The 24,499-nt window shown below is 36.5% G+C and overlaps 1 protein-coding gene across 4 annotated transcripts in view; it reads left to right on the top strand.

Annotated features, from left to right (window-relative positions):
* The window catches only part of SBF2 (SET binding factor 2), a 417,689-nt gene that overhangs the window by 362,052 nt on the left and 31,138 nt on the right, over positions 1-24,499 (top strand). For 3 of the 4 annotated variants that reach the window (XM_069471156.1, XM_069471157.1, XM_069471158.1), the window contains 6 exons: positions 5,230-5,426; positions 7,545-7,685; positions 17,447-17,631; positions 22,067-22,243; positions 22,748-22,849; positions 23,577-23,762. In XM_069471156.1, the coding sequence (XP_069327257.1) occupies positions 5,230-5,426; positions 7,545-7,685; positions 17,447-17,631; positions 22,067-22,243; positions 22,748-22,849; positions 23,577-23,762 (988 nt within the window). Of the gene's footprint in view, positions 1-5,229; positions 5,427-7,544; positions 7,686-8,948; positions 9,045-17,446; positions 17,632-22,066; positions 22,244-22,747; positions 22,850-23,576; positions 23,763-24,499 lie in introns of all 4 variants that reach the window. The other variant, XM_069471155.1, reaches the window with a different exon arrangement.

Below are 24,499 nucleotides of genomic sequence, written 5' to 3'. Positions count from 1 at the left end.
ACATATTCTAGAAAGTTGTCTTAATGTTACTGTTAGTTTCAACCCTGCTGTTCTCAAAGAAATATAGATATGTCATTTTAAATGGCAATTTAGGTTTACAAATACCAATGTGAGACTTAAGAAACAAGTTAGGAATATAGTTTGAGATTGTGGCCAAATAAACATTTTGCATGAATGGTTGGGACTCTGAGTATACAGTATTTTTCTTGGATTCTCTGTCTCTCTAACTAAATTCTTTATGAAGATAAGTATAAATCATGTTAGGGTATGATGTCTTGCGGTTTGGGAAGCTTGCTATCAAAATTATGTTTGCCAGTAAGAAAACAGATCTCATTTATCATTTCAGTCTGTCAGAAACAAAATACAATTTTAATAATGACTTATTAGAACACTTATTATACAGAATTTATGGTGGTATAAAATAATATATATTCATTAAGCTATTAGAAGGAAGAAAATGGAATAACAAAAAAAATTCAAAAGAAGTCAAGAAAGGAGAGAAATGGTGACAAAGAACAGATTAAATGAATAGAAAGTAGTAAGAAGGTAGATTTAAATTCATATATATCAGTAATTATATTAATTATAAATTTACTAAATACTCCAAAGAAAGAGCTTATCAGGGTTTGGGGTTTTTTTTTAAATCTTTCTGCTGCTTTTAAGGAACTTATATCTAATATACAAGAATACAAAAGGGTAGAAAATAAAAAGATAGAAAAAATACCATGCAAAACTATCTTTAAAAAAAATTGTCACTATATAAATATCAAGGTAGACTTTAAAGTAAAAGCATTACTAGCAATAAAGAAGGATGGTTCATAATGACAAAAAGTTCATTTTATACATAGCAATTCATTAAGACCAACAGGAATTTATTATGGGAACTGGCTTGACATTCGCAAATTAGTCAACCACATTAACAGAATTAAAAAGAAGTGTGTTATATACAGAAAACCATTTTATAAATGTAATATACATTTATGGTTTTTATATTTTTATTTTTTCCTATAAATTCTGTATCCTTTGTCACATTTATGGTTTTTTTAAAAAAAGGAATCTTAGCAAATTAGAAGTAAAGGGTTAGCTCATTAATCTGGTGTCTTAAAAATCATACAGCAGAAATTACTCATTTTAGAAATAAATAAAATATTGAAAGCTTTTCCTCTGAGATCAGAGCAAGACAAGGATGCCCACTATCATCACCCCTATTCAGTGTTGTAATAGAGGCAGTGTGAAAAGGCTAGAAAAATAAATAATAAAAGGTGTAAAGATTGAAAAGAAAGGAATAAAACCTGAATGTACAGGTAGAAAATCTGAAGGAATATACAGATAAACTTTTAAAATTAATAAGTGAATATGGTAAAGTCACTGGTACAATGTCTTTACATGATAATTAGTCATATATATATACAAAAAAATCATTACAAAATGAAATTTTTAAAAGTGATGCTATTTTGGTATTACTACTTTTATGGCAGCCCTAAAAAACATTAAATACTTAGGAATAAATCTAATGGAAGATGTATAAAACCTCTCTGTGAAATACTTAAAACCATATTGAAGGCCGGGCGCGGTGGCTCACGCCTGTAATCCTAGCACTCTGGGAGGCCGAGGTGGGCGGATCGTTTGAGCTCAGGAGTTCGAGACCAGCCTGAGCAAGAGCGAGACCCCATCTCTACTAAAAATAGAAAGAAATTATATGGACAGCTAAAAATATATATAGAAAAAATTAGCCGGGCATGGTGGTGCATGCCTGTAGTCCCAGCTACTCGGGAGGCTGAGACAGGAGGATCGCTTGAGCCCAGGAGTTTGAGGTTGCTGTGAGCTAGGCTGACGCCACGGCACTCACTCTAGCCTGGGCAACAGAGTGAGACTCTGTCTCAAAAAAAAAAAAAAAAACAAAACCATATTGAAGATCATTAAAGATCTAAATATATAGATATTTCATTTTCTTAGATTAGAATACTCAATAGTCTAAAACTGTAAATTCTCCTGAAATTGATTTATAAAGTTAATGAAGTCCTAATCAAAATCCCAGCAAAATGTCTATGGAAATTGAAAAGATAATTCTAAGAGTTATATAAAAATGCAGAAGGCCAAGAGTAGTCAAGATAGTCTTACAGAATAGTACTACAGGATATCAAGACTTTTTATAAAGCTACAGTAATTTAGAGTATGAAATTGGCACAAGGATGTACAAACAGGTTGGTCCGAGTGCAGTGGTGTTTACAACTAATTGATCACAACCAGTTACAGATTCCTTTGTTCCTTCTCCACTCCCACTGCTTCACTTGACCAGCCTTAAAAAAAAAAAAAAAAAAAAAAGGATGGACAAACAGACCAATGAAGCAAAATAGGGAATATAGAGACAGCCCAACATACATGGATACTTGATTTAAGATAAAGATAGCACTTAAGAGCAGTGGATACAAGATGTATTTTCAATAAATGGTGCTGGAAAAAAGTTAATCTTGAACCCCTACCTTACACCATTCACAAAAATCAATTCCCATTGGTCTGTAGATCTATTTAATCTATAAAAGATTAAATCAATATAGCTTCTAGAAGATAGGAAAATATTTTCATGACCTTGAGGTAGGGAAAGATTTCTTAGGACAGGAAGAACATTATCCATAAAGTAAAAGACTGACTAATTAAGAATTTCTGTACATCAGAAGATATCATTAAGATAGTAAAAAGGCAATAAATGGTGACAGAAGACTTGAACAGGAACTTCACAAAAGAGGATATCCTGGTGGCAAAAAAAAAAATCTGAAAAGATGCTCAACTAATAAGTCTTCAGATAAATATAAAGTTTTAGTGAAACAACTATATACCTGCCAAAATGACTGATATTTAAAAGACCAACAATACAAAGTACTATTAGGGTTGTCAAGTAGGTGGATTCTCATTTATCCCTAGTGGGAGTATAAACTGGGTAAATAACTTTGGAAAATTGTCAGAAAGCATCTACTAAACATTTAAATATCTACTGAACATATTCATGAACTACCACCTAGAAATTCTACTATTAGGTGGAGTTGAATTTCCAACAGAAATACATATGTGCTCCCAAAAGACATCTGTAAGAATGTCCATAGCAACATTATTCTTAATAATAAAAAACTAGAAGCTACTCAAAATCAACAATGGAAGAATAGAAAAGTAAATGGTATTATAATCACAAAGTAGAATACTATACAGTAATGAAAATGAACAAACTACAGCTCTATACAGTAACATGAATGGATTTCGTAAACATGATATTGAGCAGAAGAAGCCAGACACAAAAGAATAAATTCTATTGGTTCCTTTTATCTAGAATTCAAAAACAGGCAAAACTCATCCATGTTGTTAGCAGTTAGGATAGTGGTATTCTTTAAGGAAGAGGGAGAAATAGTGATTGGGAGGAAATACAAGGAGATCTTCTTAGATGCTTGTAATGGTCAGTTTCTTGACCTAGGTGGTGGTGACATGAGTTTTTTGTGTGTGTTAGTTCATTTGTGTCTTGAGCATTTGTATGTGAATTATACTTTAAAAGTTTACACAGCAGCTTCTGAAACCCAGTCTACCTCTTGAGGCTCAACTCTGAAGCCCAGAGCTGAAGGCTCTGGATAGTGGGGTAGGATGGATGGCAGGGTAATTGGTATCTTTATTACTAAATGAGATTGGTACTGAAAGTAGCTTGTACTGGTCTTCAGGCTCAACACTATTTGCCCCAGGACCAGGGACTATACAGGTGTCACTCAAGCCCATGTCTGGGAGTAGGAGAGAGCCTTAGATCTTATGTGTAGCACAGCATGGTCTGTTTGGTGCTCATTTCCAGTGGATGGAAGCAACAGCCCACTATAGGGGGCAGGGAATGAAGGAGTGTGCTGGTTCTTTCCCAGTTATTGAAGCAGCTCCTAGAGCCATTAAACATTACTGCCTTACCTAACATACATTATCATTGTGTCTTGAAGCAAGTGGGGAAAAACAGATATTTAAAGTTAGAAATAGAGAGTCCTAATTATAGAATTGCTTTTTCAGTCTTCATGAATATGTTTATAGCTTTGTCTTTTCATCAATTTGTGGTATTAGAAAAATACAGGCCATAACTTCCTAGAGCACTGAAATGTTCGGCTTTCAGAATGCTTCCAAGGTACTATTGGTTAAGTATGGAAAGTTAATTTGGCATTCACTAAAATAGTTGAAGGTTACGATTTTCGTGACCATAAAGTGGATTTAGTCTCCCTCCTCTCAGCACTGGTTTATATCAAGATAAAAGATAAGAAGCTCTGGAAATGTATAGTGGTTATAGTTACACAACATTGTGAATGTACTTAATGCCACTAATTCGTACACTTAAAAAAGGATAACATGGTAAATTTTATGTTAGGTATATTTTACCACAATAAAAAAAATCACAAAAAAAGATATAGGGTTAGTGGTTAGGAAGTTATAAATATGAAATCTTTTTAGTGTAATATTTCTAAATAAGCTAAAGATATGACTCTAACAACTGCCTACCTCCTCCTTGCACTTACTAACTATAAAAGAAAGTACTCTTGTTATTTTTCCAGCATCATATCCTATAACTTTTTGAGCTAGTAATTTTTAAATAAATATCAACATGTAATGTTAATAAAACATTTAAACTCATTTTGACATTTGAGCATACTCTTCTCATACCAAAAATCATTTGGTTTTGATTTTTAATACTTTCACCATCTCAAGCATAATATTGGTGTATTCTATTCTCTGAGTTGTTGACAATTTGACTTGTCATTCTCATAAAGTTAACACTAATCTTACAATCTTTATTTCAAATTGAGGAAAAGTAATGTATCAGGCAAGGGAAATATTCAGTTCAACAGAGGCCTTTTTAATGATTCTACATAGTATTTTTATTTTCTAAGCTTAGGTTATTTGGCAAAAGTTTGCAGTGTCACTCATTTCAAAAAAGACTACAAATCAATGGATGAGTTAGCTACTTTCACCATGTAGGGATTTTCTTCTTAACCCCTAAAGAAATGAGAAATTGAAACTATGTTCCACATTTGAAATATATGAATTATATGTCTTGTCCCTTAACCAATATGTATCTGAGTCATAGAAAATTACTATGATATTATGATACTCATATTCTTATATTCTCTCTCTCTCTCCCTCTTCCCCTATTTCTTTCCCTTTCTACTCCCTCCACCCCTTCCCCCAATCATTCCCTTTCTCCCTTCTATGTCCCTGAAGCTATCCTGGCCTTTTAGTTGTACCTCAAGCTGTACAGGACAGTAGTTTACCAAGAGTAGCCCGCTGCTATCGACACAATCGCCTGCCTGTTGTGTGTTGGAAGAACTCAAGAAGCGGTACTCTGCTCCTCCGATCTGGAGGGTTCCATGGGAAGGGAGTCGTTGGTCTTTTCAAATCTCAGAACTCTCCTCAGGCCGGTAAGCATCTCTCTACAACACAATTATGACCCATTCACTTAAGGGTATTCCTAAAAATAAAAGAAGTAAAATCTTGTGCCTTTTCATCAAGCTGTGTCTCACATATAAACTTTTCCACTGTCCTACATACAATATGTAGAGCTAAAACAAGGCTCCACCTTGAATTTGACATCTCACTTAATATGTCTGGTCTGTACTTGGATTTTAATAGAAATTAATATAATGAAGTCTTTGGTTCTAGGCTATTTTTGTTCCAGCAAACCAAAGTATCCACGGATGAAACTAGACTATGCCAATCTTCCCTTCCTTCTGGGAAGTATCTAAATATATTTATCAGCTTCAGAGGCAAGTAAACATTCTGTTCCATGTGATATGATGTATCTTTTCTCATTCCTACAACACACGCACACACACACACACACACACGCGCACACGCGCGCGCACTCTCTCTCTCTCTGTAGCAAACGAATAACCAAAATGCTGCTTTAGGAGCTCTCAAGCAAAGAGTTTTTTTAAGAAGCTAAGGAAATAATAGATGCTGCTGTCCTGTTTTGTAAGGATATTTGTGAGTACTATGTCTGAGGTCTTGAAGTCGAGAGCTGTATTTTGCCAAGCTTTCTCATAGCTTCTAGTTCATAATAGATGCTCAATAAAATTAAACAATGTACCACTAAGATGTCAGATCCAATTTAGGGATGGCTGCATTCTTTTCCCTTTAGAAATGAGGTAAACTCAAAATCTGTGGCTCAGTAGGTAGAACCATGTGCTTTCTGAGCTCTTCTTTATTCTCATTCATTTCCCTCCTGAAAGTTGGCCAATGTCTTTGATCATTAGGTTGACTGAGGGTAGCACACACATAATGCTACATTATTCCACCTGGCTTGGAGTGTCAGCATTGGTGTAATTGAAGGCAGTTGGGTTTTAATTGTTTCTGCTCTGAGGAATCCTCCCAAGCCACATGGTGGGTATAATACAACACAAGCATGTGTAAGTTACATAAAATGAGTGAATCATTTCAGGAGCACTGATGAGCAGATCATTAGTTTTGAGTGGGAAAAAATTAAAACTTATTCCACTGGTTTCTGAATTTTTTAATCTAATATAGATTTATTATGTTTCATATTGTTGAACTCACATTTTCTCACATTTTAATAGCTTTAAAATTGGGATGCATCTTACAATTGAGGTGATCAGAAAGAATAGTGTCATAGTTTAAATGATAGACTTTTTTATTCATAGTACATAAAATAACAATGCATCTTAGAATTGATAGCATCTTACAGTGTACAAAATATAATAATGGCATCTTAAAGTTGATAAAATATAATATTGCTAATTATTTTCTGTTCAGGTTGTAAGAAAATTTATTGATTTTCCTTCTAGTGAGTCCATCTCTGATGCCTCTTTTAAGTGTCTAGGTCAATTTCAGTGATTCTGTTTTGTTCCACACAAACAAGGCTCTTATTCCCATCAACCCAGAATTGCTCTCACAATTGTTCCCATCTGTGTATACTTTTTGCTTCTCTTTTAGAAGAACCAGGGAATCTAGCAGTAGTTGCTCCTCTCCTTTCCCCATCTTTCTCTACTCTTCAACAAACCCCTACAAGCTCATGTCCCCTGTTAGCCTGCCTGTATGGCAAAATTGGCCTGTGTGGCAGAATTGAGATAAAGTTACTGATATCAGGGAAATTCTCACCTCTATCCATTCTGGGATGTCAAGGGAACCCACTCCATCCTCTGCTTCCAAACAATAACATGGGCAGTATGGTTGGGGGATATCACCAAGAAGATGTTGGTTAATCTTCATTTTGAGTTGCTTGGGTAATGAGAAGCTACACCTATGCTTGGAAGGCTAGCCCTGTGCTGTTTTTCTAGACTTGGACTCTTTCTGGGAGGAGGAAATCAAGAAGTAGGTGTGGTGAAACCAGTATCATAGGAGGATTAGCCGTTTAATAGATTGGGACTTTAAGTGGTGCTGGTTTCTATATTTGGGTGTGATAACTTTTAGAGAAAGAATGAGGAAAAAAACATATGCGTGCGCGTGCACACATACACACATGCTTGTTTTATTAACATAGGGATATAGTTTGTTTTATTCAATATCTTTTTCCTTTATAGCTCCTACCTCCTCTTTGGAATCTTCCAGTAGCATAGAACAAGAAAAGTACTTGCAAGCCTTACTGAATGCAGTTTCTGTCCATCAGAAACTAAGAGGCAACAACACCCTTACTGTTAGGCCAGCCCTTGCTCTATCTCCAGGTAAGATTTGATGATATTTTCTTCTTGACGACTACTATAAAAGGTCAGATCTGTTCCTAGAGTTAGTCTCTTTAGTTATTTGTACTGTTCTTCACCATGACCCCTGTAAACTTTTATCCTGTGGGGCTATAAGTTTAGCTCCTTTTATTTAGAAATCAGGATACCATTATTAATATCTAGTAAATAGTAACTAAATATAGAGCTTCAGTTATTTGCTTTTTTTTTTTTTTTTTTTTTTTTTTTTTTTTTGAGACAGAGTCTCACTCTGTTGCCCGGGCTAGAGTGAGTGCCGTGGCGTCAGCCTAGCTCACAGCAACCTCAAACTCCTGGGCTTAAGCGATCCTACTGCCTCAGCCTCCCGAGTAGCTGGGACTACAGGCATGCGCCACCATGCCCGGCTAATTTTTTTGTATATATATATTTTAGTTGTCCATATAATTTCTTTCTATTTTTAGTAGAGACGGGGTCTCACTCTTGCTCAGGCTGGTCTCGAACTCCTGACCTTGAGCGATCCACCCGCCTCGGCCTCCCAGAGTGCTAGGATTACAGGCGTGAGCCACCGCGCCCGGCCCAGTTATTTGCTTTTTAAAAGAGTAATAGGAGAGGAAGTGGGGAACATAAAGTCACTCTTTCTTTCCAGAATCTGTTTTACATAGACAGAATCTGTTTTAAATAATTATGAAGTTGAATGTATAAGTTGGACATCTGTTTATTAAATGTATATTTATTAAAATCATGTCTGAGTTTGAAATTCCCCAAATTTCTGAAGCCTGTTATGATTTTCAGTACAGTTTGTTTTCACTAGATCTGGATGAAGCCATTAAGACATGTACTAATATTCTGTTTCAGTTATCATGTGATGGAACCCCAAAGGGTTCATGTAGAGGTAACCCTAATGTGTTAGACACAGGAGCATGTGACTTGAGAAGTTGGTCTCTTTGGCTTAATCAGCTATTCGAATTAGCTCAACATAAGCAGAAAGTGGCTTTTCTTGTAAAGTAACACCATGCATGCCTTGCTTCATTTATCATTAAATTCTCTGATTGCACTTGCCAAACCTAACTCCCTATAATCTTGCAAATGTGTGTTATCTCTGGTTAAATAATAACATTGCTTTGTTATCTCTAATAAAGTTTTGGGTACTTAAAAAGTACAATGTTTGGCAGCAATTAGACATGCTACACATGAAGATAACTTTTTGTCATTTGAGTAATGTTTAACCCAAACGACATGGTTTTTGTTCTTCTTTTTGGCTGACTTTAGGGACTGAAAGGAGGACTTCAAGAATGTCCACTGTGCTTAAGCAGGTAGTGCCAGGACATTTGGATGTAAACCCATCCAATAGCTTTGCTCGAGGAGGTTAGTAAGATTGATTTTATAACTGAGCACTGATACAAGCTTAAAAGCAGAAAAATTTTTCTAGATAGCTGGTATTTTAAATCAACTAATTATGGTTCAGATTGTTCTTAATTACCCTTTTCTAAATGAATGATTAAATTACAGATGAGTTTAGCTTCATGAGACAAGGAGTATGATAACTGCTGATGTCTTACATATTGATAAGTTGGGGAGCATTAGGAGGGGAGGGGAGTTTGTCTAAATGATGAGTCAGCCCTGGGAGAACTCCATGATACTCCAGGTTTGCAGGCTAGAAAGACTGATCACAAAAGTACAAACAGCTAAGGAGAAGTGATTCCAGACCCGAGATTGTGCTTCCAAAGCCCATTATTTTTGTTCCTGTCCTCTGAAATACTAGTTTGGAGAATAAGATAGAATAATATCCAGATAGCTGCTAGCATGAGGAAACAGAGAAAGGCTAAGTATTAGCTCTTTCAAGCTCCAAAAGATGATCCACTTTGGTCTCCGGAAGTTTATGTGAGATTCTTTAATTCTGCAAAGGAAATTCCAAACCAGATATCTTGATTATAAAGTCCTGCTGCTTTACAATGGAGTCACAGAATCTTCGACTCTTCCTCTTACTCTCATATAATGCTGAATCCCCTTGAAAACGTAGTTAAGTGGGTGATCTTGGTTCTGCTTGAACATCATAATGGGAAACTCATTTCTTCCTAAAAATAGTCCCCTGCATTTGTAAGCAACTCTGTTTGCTAGAAAGTTCTTACTCACATCTATCTAAAAATCTATCACCATGTAACTTTTATATGTCGATCCTATCCTTGCCCTCTGAAGTTAGAAACTAAGTGTAATCTCCCACACTAAAGCCTTTCAGATTTACAAACTGTTCTCAGGTTTTCTCTCTAAGCATTTTAGTTAACTATAAATATCCCCAACTCAAATAGTTGTAGTATACTCACCATCCTTATTATGCTTTGGACACTACATAGAATTGAACCCAGCATTCTAGGTGTTCATGTAGCCTAAGAGTACATTAGCTATGAGGACAGCCCCATCACCAGGTTAACTCATCCTGAGATTAATATTATTTGAAACCCCTATGTCTGCTTCATACGTGCTATTGTTCTTAACAATATACTGGCCTTGAGGGTTGCTTTTTGGACCTAGTATGTAATATATCTAGAAAATTTCATCTTTTTGGATGTTTTTTGGATATGGACTGTTTTAGACCTTTGGATCCTGATTCTGTCTACCAGTGTATAAGCTGTTTTTGCAAGCTTCTTATCATCCATAGATTTGATCACTGTTCTCATGTGATTCTTTGTTTAAAAAGAGTGTTAAATAAGTCAAAGCTAAGGACAAAGGCTTACAGCAAAATAATGTAAGCCTCTCTGAAGAAAAAGATCAATCTGTTAATCTATACTGGTTATGAGTCTTCCTGCTAAAATTCACCTGGCTCATATTTCTAAATCTCTGCCAATCTTTTTAACCCCATATTTGCCGATCTCTCAAACTATTAACTGCATCACAAAAGATATTGGCAAGACTTCTTATAGGAATCAGTGCTTTTTCTGAAGTAATTTTAAATAGACCATTAAGAATCAAGATAAAGGCTCTATTTTACAAAATTCACTTTTTTCGCTTTTGAAAACCATTCATATGTCCCTAGTACTCATACTGGTTCTTTGGATGCTTTTTTTTTTTTTCTACCTCATCAGAACTTTCTGAAATTGCAAGATTTCCACCTTCTTTTTTTTTCTTCTTTTGAGACAGGGTCTCGTTCTGTCACCTGGGCTAGAGTGCAGTAGCATCATCATAGCTCAGTGCAGCCTCTAACTCCTGGCCTCAGGCAATCCTCCCACCTCAGCCACCCAAAGTGCTAGGATTATAGGCATGAGCCACCATGCCTGGCCCAGATTCCCACCTAAGTGAGTCATTGTCCCAATTAGTGTGTTAGGCCTTGTGGTCACTGTGTTAGTTTGCTAGGGCTACCATAACAAACTTCCACAAATTGGGTATGGGTGGCTTTAAAAAACTATTGACTCACAGTTCTGGAAGCTAGAAGTCCAAGATCAAGGTGTCAGCAGGGTTGGTTCCTTCTGAGGCCTGGGAGAGAGAATGTTCCATACCTTTCTCCTAGCTTTTGGAGGTTTGGTGACAATCTTTGGCATTCCTTTGCTCACAGAAGCGTCACCTAGATCTCTGCCTTCATCTTCATATTGCATTCTCCCTATGTGTCTGTCTCCAAATTTCCCCTTTTTATAAGGATGCCAGTCACATTGAATTAGGGACCCACTCTATTCCAGTATGACCTCATCTTAACTAATTATATCTTCAATGACACTATTTCCAAATAAGGTCATATTCTGAGGTACTGGGGGTGAGGACTTCAACATATAAATTACAGTCATATATATCTTTTTCCTGAATTTTTAGTGTTTTAAAGTTTAAGACTCAAGAACTTCATTCTTCTCATCATTTCTTTCTTGGTGAATTTGAACTAAAAGATAGTACAGTGACTTTCTTCTAAGGCTCCTGGTATTTCTGTTGCCAAGCACTCTTGTCAGAATTTGGTTCAAGGTTGCAGCCCCTTACTGCTTTATTTGCCATCTGAAAGTTTATACTGTCAACAAGGCAAGTCAGTAATTTTTCCATTCAATTTTTAGTAGAATGCAACTTCCAGCAGATATCTAGTTAGTTGAAACCCTCCTACCCCATACCCTGCTCTTGTATTTTACTGCTGTAAACTTCATCAAAAACATATTATCTATTCCTACATTTGGCTAAGTGACCTCTAATATAAATTTTAGCTGCATAATTGTTTCTCCTTTTATGATGATACCTAAGGCCCATGGATTTTCGCCAGTCTTTTTCAACTACATTGTCTTCTCCTTTTTTCTATTGGCCCCAGGCTCCTGGCTTGTTTTTTACAAGGGGATTTGCATTAGTGGTTACATTCTTATGACTCCATTCTTTGCTAGTCTCAAAGGCACTGAAAGGCTATATTTGTTTTTATGGGTTAAAATATCCTATTTAATTTGTTTGTGACCCATTATATGTATATCTGAGGCTATACTTATTATATCTGACACCTTTCTTAAATATTTTCTTCTGAAAATTACTGTGAACTTAGCTTGTTTCCTTATGACAGTTTTTTGCTCCTAACCAGGTGCCTGTCATTCTGTTATCTGAAGCTAGGATCCAGAAACACAAATATCATTCTTTTACTCCATCTTTTAACCCTTCACTCTCAAAGCCTCCCAAACCTTCTAAATTCCCAGTGATTAATTGGAAGGAGGTAACTATTGTTTCCTAATACCTTCAACTTCTCTGTGATCCCTAGAGCTGCTTTCTGTGTCTCTTCTGATAGTGTCATTCCTTCTCACTTAAACTAGGAGGAATCAATGGGGGCAAGCAAGTTAGGGAAGTCACAAAAGATTCTCTATTACAGGAACTTGACAGGCAGATACACATTCAGATCAGCCAGGGCTCCCATGCCCTACAAGTACTTCATTTCTTATACCTACCCACAAGTACAGGGTACTTAACAGAGAGTTAAGTACCACTGTGGGAAGACCTATCTCTTCCCTATCTCTTAATTATTATTCTTAACCTTTTCCTTTTTTCTCTTCTTTGTTCACAGTTTTTTCATTCCTTTCATTGTCATACAGTCTTAGTTTCTAATTTTCTTCTTATTTATTTTCATCGTGTGTCTTTCCTGCTCTGATGAACCAGAGTTGAAATTGACCTTTACCTTTTTTTCAGTCAGGGTAATCAGTTTGTATTCACCATGTATGTTGGTGAGTTCCTAAGGCAAGGGATGCATCTTTTTTAAAACAAGAACCACTTAAGAAAAAATGAAGATGAGAATATATCACATTGTTTGTCATTTAAAATTAAAATAGCATTTGAGCCCAGTGGGGAAAGCACATATACTTACAACTTGGATAAATTACTTTGCTGAGTGGAAAAATGCCACGAGAAAATCAGTACTGCCTCTTAAATACCAAAATATAATAGCTGGGTATATTTGAGAAGTAGCCACATGGAGGCAGATTTTCAATTTTTCATCCTTCACATTTTCGTGGCACTTTAAGTTCCTCTACACGTATTATTTTATCCTTAAAATAACCTCCAGGAGAGGTATTTTAAGAGGCCCAGAGAGAGTAACTGATTTGGCCGAGGCCACACAGCAAATAGCAGTATAACTAGGACTAGAATTAATTCAGTGTTGCACCATTTCAGTGCAAAATTTACTGAATATATCTTATCTCTTAAGCACTGGGCTAGGCATAAGGTCACAATGATAAATAAGGCCCCAAATCTAACCTGAGCATCTCTTTTCCTTCCCTCCCTTGTTTGGTCTGAACAGAATGGAAGGAATAACACCAGTGCTTAGGAAATGGTCTTGCTCTGAATGAGAATGCATTCCCATGGAAGGAATAAACTGCATAATTTCTTCCTTGAAGCACAACACAGGGTCACATCGTTGCTCAGATAGCAGTACATTTAGAGTTTAGTTTAGTTACATTCAGATTCAAACCACAGCCCTTCTACTTACTGTGTGGTATTAAGCAAATTAGGAAACCTCTTAATTCTCAGTGTCCTTACCTGTACAATGGAAATAATAAATATTACCAAGCTTTAGGGTCGTTATGAGGAATAAATGAAATGATACATGTAAAACATTTAACTTAGTAACTAGCCCATAGTAGGAGGTCAATAAATGTTAGTTGCCATTATCATTAATTTATTATTATCATTGCTGTTGCCTAATACTCTGCTGAAATCGGAAGAAAGTCTACATTGCATTTAAATTGCTTTGAGCCTTACTGACCCAAAGCAAGAGATAGAAGGCATATACTCTAGGTATAGCCAATAACTTTCAAACTTTTTTGATCATGATTCACAGTAAGAAATACATTTTACGTCTTTATGTATATATACATATTCATTTTATATCACAAATCAGGTAGTATTAAGTCACAATGCAAAATGTATATATACTAAAACAAAAGTTTTATGGAACAATATTCATCTATACCATATGCAGTACACATAATGTTTTTAATGTAATTTGTTTCATGTTTTAAAAAAAAATTCTGATTTGACCTACTAACGTGAATTCACAAGCCACTAAGGGGGATCCTGCAGTTTGGAAAAACACCACCTTAGACCCTTCACTGGTGTCCTGTTCCTCAGCAGGTCTAGGAATCACTCAGGAATCTAAGTAGACCTCACCACCACCAATGCAGGAGTCTAATTCATTTGGTTAAAATAACTTCCAGATGGGATTATACTTCTCAAAGCCCTCTGCTGGCCCCATATCAGCACAAGCCAATAACAAAAAAACACAACAGCTCACATTGTATTGATTTGCAAAAAGTAAATAGTCAACAAATGCTTTGAGTGCCTATATGTCAGGCTTTCAGCTGGATACAAGAATAAACATGATTAGGTTCCTGCTCTTGCAAGCACACAATCTTGTAGAGTAAAAGAATATGCAAATAATTACAGTGCGATGTCATCACAGTTCAGATAGAGCTCCCTACAACTTGGGGCAGTCAGGCATCCCTTTCAGAGGAGTTAATATTGTACCTAGATCTTAAGGGATAAGTAGGAGTTTGTCAGGTAAAGAAATGGGAGAAATCGTTCCAGGCAGAGAGACTAGCATAAGAAAGTATGATGTGTTGAGGGAATAGTATCTCAGAATCAGAAACCACTCAAGCTTTACTACAGTCATCTTAGTGTCCATATTCCAGTAGTAAAGTTCAAAATTTTGGCAGAAAGGAGAAGCAGTTGGCCAGCACATAGGAGGCCATGTGCCTTTGCCATGCCACCAAGGGCTTTCTTGTGTCTTGTATTCACATTCTCTGTATGCATCAGCTGGCACCTCTGCAACCCTTACTGTCTGACTTCCTTCGGCCACTAAAGCCATCAATGCCCTCCATTTCCTGCTTCCAAAGGGATAAGGCAGGAATGAAAAATGACTTCTGATGATTTTTCTTTTATATTGTGTCATATTTTATACAATTTTGCATTGTAGAGCTTAATAATAACTATTAAAGACGATGATCCTCAATAAATACAGAATCATTTCCTTTAATTTACTTGAGCAATTCCTTCACTTAGGAAATGATGTGACTACTCACTGTTTTTGTTATTACCAGGTAAAGTTTGCCATAGTCACAAACTACTTTATTTCTCTTGGAAAAGAATAATATTACTCAAATTACAAAAGTATTATCTCTAATACTGCCTATCATTTTGGTGCAAGTAGGTATTTTAAGAGAAGTCATTACTTCAACCATCACAAGCTGTATTATTATGGTATTGGGTATTGTCACAGGATTATGAATTTTTGCTGCTCATAACTATTTATTTATGAAAAATAAAATTTCCAAATGAAAAGAGAAGGAAATAGAGTGGCAATGCTTAATGAATGCTCTACCGCAAAAACATGCCTTTAGTTATTCCAAATGGTTGCTAGAGCTTCATTGTTTCCTGGTGTGATGACCTTGCTCAAAGAACAAACGTGTTACACAACACGTAGCATTTGCCAGTCAATCGGTCTCCTTCAATACTAGGACCAATGTGTTCGTAACATTTATACACACACACACATCCACACACCCCAAATTCCTTAATTTTATTATATAAATTTGTTCCTGACTGACTGACAATCCTCAAAAGCTTATTCCATTTGGTATAATTTTTTAGTGGCACCCTCTTCTGCGCTGTCCATTTCATTGTGCTTATAGTATTTATAAACAGGTGCTGAAATTTCGTTTAACAGGCACTCAATTCATCTTTTTCTGTGACTGTGCAGCTTTTTGTTTGTTAATTAAATCTTCTACTTTTATTATATTTACATTTTTCCCTATGATAACTTAATTTTAAAAATTAAATAGCCTATTTTTCTCTTACTCAATCTGCTCTGATGTTTGCTGCTATATACATTTTATTTCTCCTTCTGTGTTTAATCTTACCTACCAGTGCATGGGTACAGAGATAAATGTTTTACTCAGTCAAATCCCAAATCTTCAGCTAAGGGAAGAGTCCATAATCAAGGTACTGTATTATGTGTCCTGATGTGTCATTCCTTTAAACCATCTTCATATGAAACTATATACAGGTGACTTTTTCACATTTGTTTGTCAAATTATATCCTTTATTCTCATCTACATTCTGATTTTCCTGTGATTCTATTTACAAAACAATATTACTTGCCATAATATCTAAGAAAAATTCATGGATTATATAGAAAGATTCATGCATGTTAAGCAGAAATCACCTATAAAACCTTTTCTTGGGAACTGGTCTCCTGACCCCATAAATGCTTATAAAGAGAGGGAGAAGCAGATGTGACGTTATCATGGTAACTTCTAAATATTTATAACTAGAAACATGCCTTGATTTAACACTAGGAAAGGATTAAAGCTTCTCAAATAGCCTTTCTAGATCTAGAGAAGAAAACCTGCTGTAGAGAAGCAGTAGGGAAGTCCTCTATCCCTGTGACCCTATCATTGTTATAGACACCACAGTCTATAGGCATTTATAAGGGAGTCTGTTATCTTGAAGGTCCTTCAGTGCTAATCAGGCTTGAGAATTAGTATATGCTTTTATATTTGTATGTTTAATAATCTCACTTGCATACAGAAATCCTTGCTTGTCCTAATTAATATAATTAGGGTCAGCTTATATCATGAGGCTCTTCTAGCATTTTAGCTTGCCCTTTCTCTTAGAAGACATCTGCTCTAACTATACATTTTAAATAAAGCCTCCTAAGATTTCAGAGAAGCACATGTTACTAAATTTATAATTGCTCATTGTTTTTCATGGATACTGGAAAAAACTTTAATAAAATTTTTACTTATTTAGAATAATATTATTTTGGCATGGTATACAAATATTAACTCTAAATCCAGACTCCAATTTTAGTAGATTTATTAAATTTCTATTTTGTACTTTAGATTTCTTATTGAATTGACTACGCAGAAGAATGTTCTTTACTTTTTTCATGAAGCCCTGAGAAATTCTCCTTCCTAAACGTTATTAGTGCCTCCTGATGGCATTTTTAATTTCCAGTGTCAGTGTACTCTTTCTACTTATGATCTTAGTATTTACTTATAAATACTGAATTTACAACAAAATATAAAATGAGATTGACTAGGGTGACTTTGTAGGTCCTTCTGAGCCTAAGATTGTGGGATTTTGAAATGTTATATTGAATGATGCTTATGTTACAAAGGTGAATAGCAAATGACCAGTATGACTTATGATTACTTAGATTAATTAACTTGCTGTTACTTCTAAAATGGTAGCTCCAGAGCATGCATCTTTTTCCTTGTTCAGTGGCATTCCCACACAGATTATCTCACTCAATTCTTTTGGCTTTTATGAAGGTGTATGGGCAAGTCTTCGCTCTAGCACTCGCTTGATCAGCTCCCCAACATCCTTCATTGATGTTGGTGCCCGGCTGGCAGGCAAGGATCACTCAGCGTCCTTTAGTAACAGCACCTACCTACAAAACCAGCTCTTGAAACGCCAAGCAGCCCTTTATATATTCGGTGAAAAGTCACAACTAAGGGTAAGATTTCTTTTTCTCACTTAGAAACTTTATGGATACACTAAGGCAGTTTATAAAACCTATGTTACAAACCGGTTTTCTCAGAATTGTTTTTTACAACATGGTTCTTTTTTTTTTTCTTTTTTTCTTTTCTTTTGAAACAGAGTCTCGCTCTGTTGCCTCAGCTAGAGTACAGTGGCGTGATCATAGCCCACTGCAACCTCAAACTCCTGGGCTCAAGGGATCCTCCTGCCTCAGCTTCCCAAGTAGCTGAGACTACAGGCATGCACCACCGCGCCTAGCTAATTTTTTCTATGTTTTATAGAGACAGGGTCTCACTCTTGCTCAGGCTGGTCTGAATTCCTCACCTCAAGCGATCCTCCCACCTTGGCCTCTCAAAGTGCTAGGATTACAGGTGTGAGCCACCGCACCGAGCCATGCAGCATGATTCTTAACCTGGAGTTAATAATCTCAAAAAAAATTTAGCTCTCCCTTTATATTTTTTATATATATACACACATATATATTCATGTATATATGTATCTATATTTTACATATAGATAAACATGCATATACACATATGCATATTGTCCATGAAAATATATATTCATAATCGTAAAAAATCAGCATAAACATCAGGAATATTAGGAGGTGTGCATACAAAAAAAGATAAGGCTTATTCAGGCTGTGTTTTCCACGGTCTTGATTCAGTTTCCACAGGAATCTGTACCCATGGCAAAACATGGTTTTGTTGTTGGAAACCTATTGATTAAAAAAACTACAGTAAGATAGAAGGATGGAGAGAGGAAGACTATGGCACTTCATACGGAGGCAAAGGAAAGCCAAGGCTAGGTTTTCTAAGTAACATTTTTTAAAACTTTGCAAGGCTGTATATATAGAGCCACATGTCCTAAGACATGTCAGAAAATTCAAAATATTAGATGCTGATCAACTTTATTAAATTCTTGCTATTAAATTATTATGCCAAAGAACTTCTCTATGCTGAGGTACCATAAATTGTAAAGATAGTCTTTTCCTCCAAAAGCAATGATAATTCCTTGAGTTAAATGTTTTCCAAGTCACACATTGCAAAGTAAATTTTATTACTACCAATAGGTGTATAGGAAATGAAAGGTATTTGTTAATTCGGAAATCCCCTCAAAATTTAGTCCAGTGTTCCAGTTAGCATTGGACAACCTAGACAGACCTTTGGCTGAACTGTGGAAGACAGGCTGTGAGCAGGTTACTCTTAGCAAGATCTCACATGCTTAGCCTTTAAGATGCCAGTGACTGAGTCATCTCTTCTGTAGCAGGCTGGCTTTGCTAGCTCCTAGACTGCTGCAATCCCTTAGTCACCAACCTTTACAGTAGAGGGCATGAAACTGCTGGGCAATGCTCAATTTTTAAATCTGCATACGTGTCTTCTGATATGACGGATAATTTTATATCCAGAAAATAGTTGGAACACTGTTCAACAGCAATCCTGGGTTGCATGTACAGGCCACCTTGGCACCAGTGCCTTTTGCAGAGCACAGACTTTCTACACTTTAGCATACCATTTACTCATGATCTAAATCACTCCCCAAGATTTGGCTTCTAAATGCTCACCTCTGCCATTCCCTTTGTACATCATTCCTCACATTAGCTGTGTGATCATGCATATTTGGGTAAGACTGACCACTTGGGATGCTTCCTTTTTTCCTACCCTCCCTTTCACCTGCCCTCCTTTCTTTTTTCCTTTCTGTCTTTACTCAATAAAGTATTATATTTTTAAAATGTAATTCCCCCATCCTGGCACAATAGCTGTTAGCAATTTTATATGTTCCATTCAAGTTTTGTTGTTTATTAATTCAGTTGTGCCTGTAGAGTATGGCTCTATATCTGTCTGATGTGTACCACATTCTAGCTAGCACAGTCCTGTCCAGTTGCAATTCCACACCTTTTGCTCCCAACAAGGGAAGCATAAAGGAAAGCCAGGAAATGACAGTAACTTATTTTAGAAATAATCTTGAATTTGGCCTTCTTTACCTTTTTTAAGTTCACAGACTTTAATACTTTATTAGTAGTAACAAATTCCTTATAGCCTAACAGTGTGTCTCAATACTATGATTAATAATTCCTGGTTTATAAAATAGGCATACCTAGCTCAGTGTATAGTTGGGAAATAGAAAGGAAAAGTAAACTATCTTTTATCTATTATAAATTTTTTTTAGTAATATAAAGGAACTCGGTGTATATATTGCTAGGTTCTTTATCTCAAGCCTTCATATCATGTTTCCATATTGTATATTAGTCTTCAAAACTATTTTAGTCACTACTTAACATCCCATATTGTTGGATGTTTAAGTTTCTGTCTTCATCTTCTATATGTAAAATTGTAGTCACATTTCCAAGCATGTAAGTTATTTTTTAATTGAAATATTATACAATTGACTGGATTTTTTCCCCTACTGGATTATTTGCTTAGAGCAGCTTCCTAAAAATGTAATTATTAAGACAAAGGAACTTTTTCTTTCTTGATACGTATTATAAATGCTATTTTTAGAAAAACCTTAGGCATTTTTGCTTTTACTTTTAAAATTTTAATAGGAATTTTTTAAATCTAAAATAACCAATATAAAAAACAGACCCTATATATATAAAACAGACCTTGGCAGCAGTTTTTTAAATTGTGGTGAGATACACATAACAAAACTTACCATCTTAATCATTTTTAAGTGTACAATTCAATATTATTAGGTACATTCACATTGCTGTGCAATCAATCTCCGGAAAGCAGCTTTACTCTTAGAAAAGCAGATGGTCTAGTAGAGTAATTTGGACAGAATGTAAAGAAAGTGGAAAGAATCTGAAGAGATTAATTCATACTTTGGCATGAAAAATTAGAGGATTTTTAAATCTGCTTCAGAGCTAGTCAGCCAGATTATCAAAATGAAATATAGCAACGGACCATCAGTGTAGCATTCTTTAATAACAAATGCAACAGCTCATACCTTCCACAGAATAAATTCATATGAATTAAAGATGTAAATGAAAAAGTACTCAAATAAGTACAGGTTGATACATATGTAGTATTGAGTGAAAAAATATTATCCCAAAGATAGACATCAACAAAGCCATTCACATTTTAATATATTTAATTTTTTATTATTGACTTTATAAAAGTAACCACAATATTAGTACTCTTGGGGTAGTGAAATAGTGATTTTTATTTCTTTCTCAATGTTTATCTCTGCATTTTTTTTTAAGACAGAGTCTTGCTCTTCACCCGGGCTAGAGTGCAGTAGCATCTTCATAGCTCACCGCAACCTCAAACTCCTGGGCTCAAGTGATCCTCCTTCCTCAGCCTCCCAAGTAGCTGGGATTATAGGCACATGCCACTGCACCCAGCTAATTTTTTTATTTCTTTATAGAGACAAGGATCTTGCTATATTGCTCAGGCTGGTCTCAAACTCCTAGCCTCAAGCAGTCCTCCCACCTTGGCCTCCCAAAATACTATAATTACAGGTGTGATCCACCATGCCCAGCCTATCTCTACTTTTTTTTTCATTTTTTAGTATGATTATGTTTTACTTGCTTAATAAGAAACAAATATGGGCCGGGCGCGGTGGCTCACGCCTGTAATCCTAGCACTCTGGGAGGCCGAGGCGGGTGGATTGCTCAAGGTCAGGAGTTCGAGACCAGCCTGAGCGAGACCCCGTCTCTACTAAAAATAGAAAGACATTATATGGACAACTAAAAATCTATATAGAAAAAATTAGCCGGGCATAGTGGCGCATGCCTGTAGTCCCAGCTACTCGGGAGGCTGAGGCAGTAGGATCGCTTAAGCCGAGGAGTCTGAGGTTGCTGTGAGCTAAGCTGACGCCACGGCACTCACTCTAGCCTGGGCAACAAAGTGAGACGCTGTCTCAACAAAAAAAAAAAAAAAAAAAAAAAAAAAAAAGAAAAGAAACAAATATGTGTATATCTATAAACTTTAATATGTAGTCTGGAACTCCAACAGTATATTACCTTTCCATTACAATATAAGTCTTGGAAAGACCTTAGTTTACACTGTTGCATTAATCATACTGTCCTTGTGTCATTGGTTCCTCTTTAAACTTTCATGTTCATAGCCTTATGATTGGCTTACATTTGGTGTTATGAGCTCCATCAAGTTCCAGCCTACCAGTGGTCTCTTCAAGTTCGCAGAATGACAGCATTCTTAAGCTAAGTAATCTACCTCTAGAAAGGACTAAGATTTGCCATTCTAGGCAAACCACAAAGCTGTACTGAATGGCTCTTTCCAGCAATACTGACAGATTAGCCACACAAGATTGATTTTCTTGACCTATTGCAGCCTCTGCAGCTATTTGGCCTCAACTAACTGTATATTATTAAGCATTACCCTGTTGAAAACATTGCTCTTTTAACTATACTACTTCATCTGCCTAATTCTATGCATCTTCATCCACAGAACTTCAAGGTAGAATTTGCTTTAAACTGTGAGTTTGTTCCTGTTGAATTTCATGAAATCCGACAAGTAAAAGCCAGTTTTAAGAAGCTGATTAGGGCTTGTATCCCAAGCACCATCCCTACTGACTCAGAAGTAACCTTCCTGAAAGCACTGGGAGACTCTGAATGGTTTCCACAGGTAATGTCTGGAGCAACTTGTCTTATAACTCAAGGAAAAAGAGGCCCACGTAGTGCACAAATCAGCTGTTTAGTATATTGACAATGTTGTGGAACCATCACCACTGTCTAATTCCAGAAAAACTATGAGTATCTGAAATAGAACTTACTATAATCATGAAAAAACAAATTTTAAATTCAATAACTTTGCTGGGAAGGCCACTTAGAATCTTTCTGTCTCTTCCAATCTATGGAATTATAGTTCTTCTGAGGAAATCATGTAAGGTTATTTTATTTTATTACGTGTTATTTCAATGTACTATTTTAAAATGTGGCTACTTTTAAAAAGTATCATTGTTTAATCTTGATTTGACAAGAACTTTAAGTATCTAAAACATTGGCGCTTCTTTTGTCCAAGTGCTTTATCCCTAACTTGTTTAATTACCCACAGTTGATAGCAAGTCTGACTGTCTTCTGTGCTCGGAAAATGCCTGATCTAATTGTGGCCTCCTTTCCTCTCTCTTAGCTTCACAGGATAATGCAGCTGGCTGTGGTTGTATCAGAAGTACTTGAGAATGGTTCCTCAGTTTTGGTCTGTTTGGAAGAAGGCTGGGACATCACTGCACAAGTAAACTATTATATATATTTTCAGATACTTAGTTTTATATTTGTATTTCAGTTTAGTTTTTAAATTCTACAGATGAATCTTTTGTATAATGAGTAATGTGTTTATGGACAGAGAAAGTCACGTGTTAATCACCACCTGGTATGTGTCAGGAAGCTCTGTACCATGAGCTTTCAGGCCCTACATAGCCTGGAGCTGTGGCTTGGGGCATCAGGCTCTCACATCCCAAGATGTACCATGCAAGCTTGCAGATAGAGTCCTTGACCAGCAATGTGGGACATGGACCATCCTTCCTGGGTTTTGGAATTTCAGTCCATTCCCTGGCTCTCTATAAGTCCCTCCTTTACTCACTCCAGAGTGAAAAGGAAAAGTATAAATTCAAACTACATTAAGACATTAATCTACACCTACCAAAAAGTATAACTGGTGTGAACTGATCCTCTGGCCTCTAATTAACTTAGGAAAGGTTACAGTCAGCTAACTGGCCAGTTAAGGATTAAAATCTTAATTACCTGAAAGAAAACATGTAGCCAAAATGAATTTGAGTTATAGTTTTTACTGGAAAGTTTACAGAAGTCATTTGAGTGGCTGTCCTAGAGCAGTTAGTGAACAGCTCTGCTGTCCAGGTAACTTTGCTTGTGAATAGCTATCATTAAAAGGAAGTGCGTTTAAGCAACAGGACTTTTTCAGCACTGAAATTAATGAAGAATCCATCCTGCTTATGCCCTAGGTGACATCCCTGGTTCAGTTACTGAGTGATCCCTTTTATAGGACACTTGAAGGCTTCCGGATGTTGGTTGAGAAAGAGTGGCTCTCTTTTGGTCATAAATTCAGTCAGCGGAGCAGCTTGACCCTCAACTCTCAGGGTAGTGGTTTTGCTCCAGTCTTCTTACAGTTCTTGGACTGTGTACACCAGGTAAGTAGAGCATGCTTAAATTGACTTGGCATGAAGGAAAGAAAAAAAGTACTAGCATTTATTGAGCATTGTGATGCCATGCCAGGTACCTTCTTGTCATAACTGTGATTGACTCAGCCATAGGACATGCTGAAATCTTAGCAGTAGACTCCTGGGAATGGACAAGAAAAAAAAACTACTTGGTTTCTAAAACTAGTACAGCTAAGCTGGCTATTGGGCTTGCCCCCAAGTGAGATAGCCAATAGTCCAAATTACTGTCTCCAAAGAAGAAGAGCAAACTTGGGCTTGTTCTGTAAGAACATTTGAGCAAGGGGAGAGCAAAAATCTCTAGGTAATGGCAGGGCCTAAAATCCAGCACATGGTCTTCCCAGTTTGGGAGGACCTTAGCTTGGGCCTGGGAGCATAGGAGGTAGACCCTAACCCTAGAGAATCAGGGCCCAGCCCAGGCAGGCCTATGAACACTGGCTCAGTTCTACCGGGTGACCTGATCAGGGCTAATCAAGAGGCCAGACAGAAGTCCGATATATAATCCATTCAAGCACATTGAGGCCAGGGGAGATATGAATGCTCTAGGCTCCCTTCTGCCTTCATCCCAGGCACGTCAGATATAGACATCCTGATGGGGCCTTAGTCAGGATTGGGCTTGAGAATTGGATGGCCCTGGGCTTACAAGTTGAAAGCTAAATTAGCCTAGGAAATATTTCCAGCCTTGTTTCATTTGACCACAACCCCAGGGG

Source organism: Eulemur rufifrons, chromosome 6 (genome assembly GCF_041146395.1).
Source record: "Eulemur rufifrons isolate Redbay chromosome 6, OSU_ERuf_1, whole genome shotgun sequence".
NCBI classification, from domain to species: domain Eukaryota; kingdom Metazoa; phylum Chordata; class Mammalia; order Primates; family Lemuridae; genus Eulemur; species Eulemur rufifrons.
This window is presented reverse-complemented; position numbering and strand designations above follow the sequence as displayed.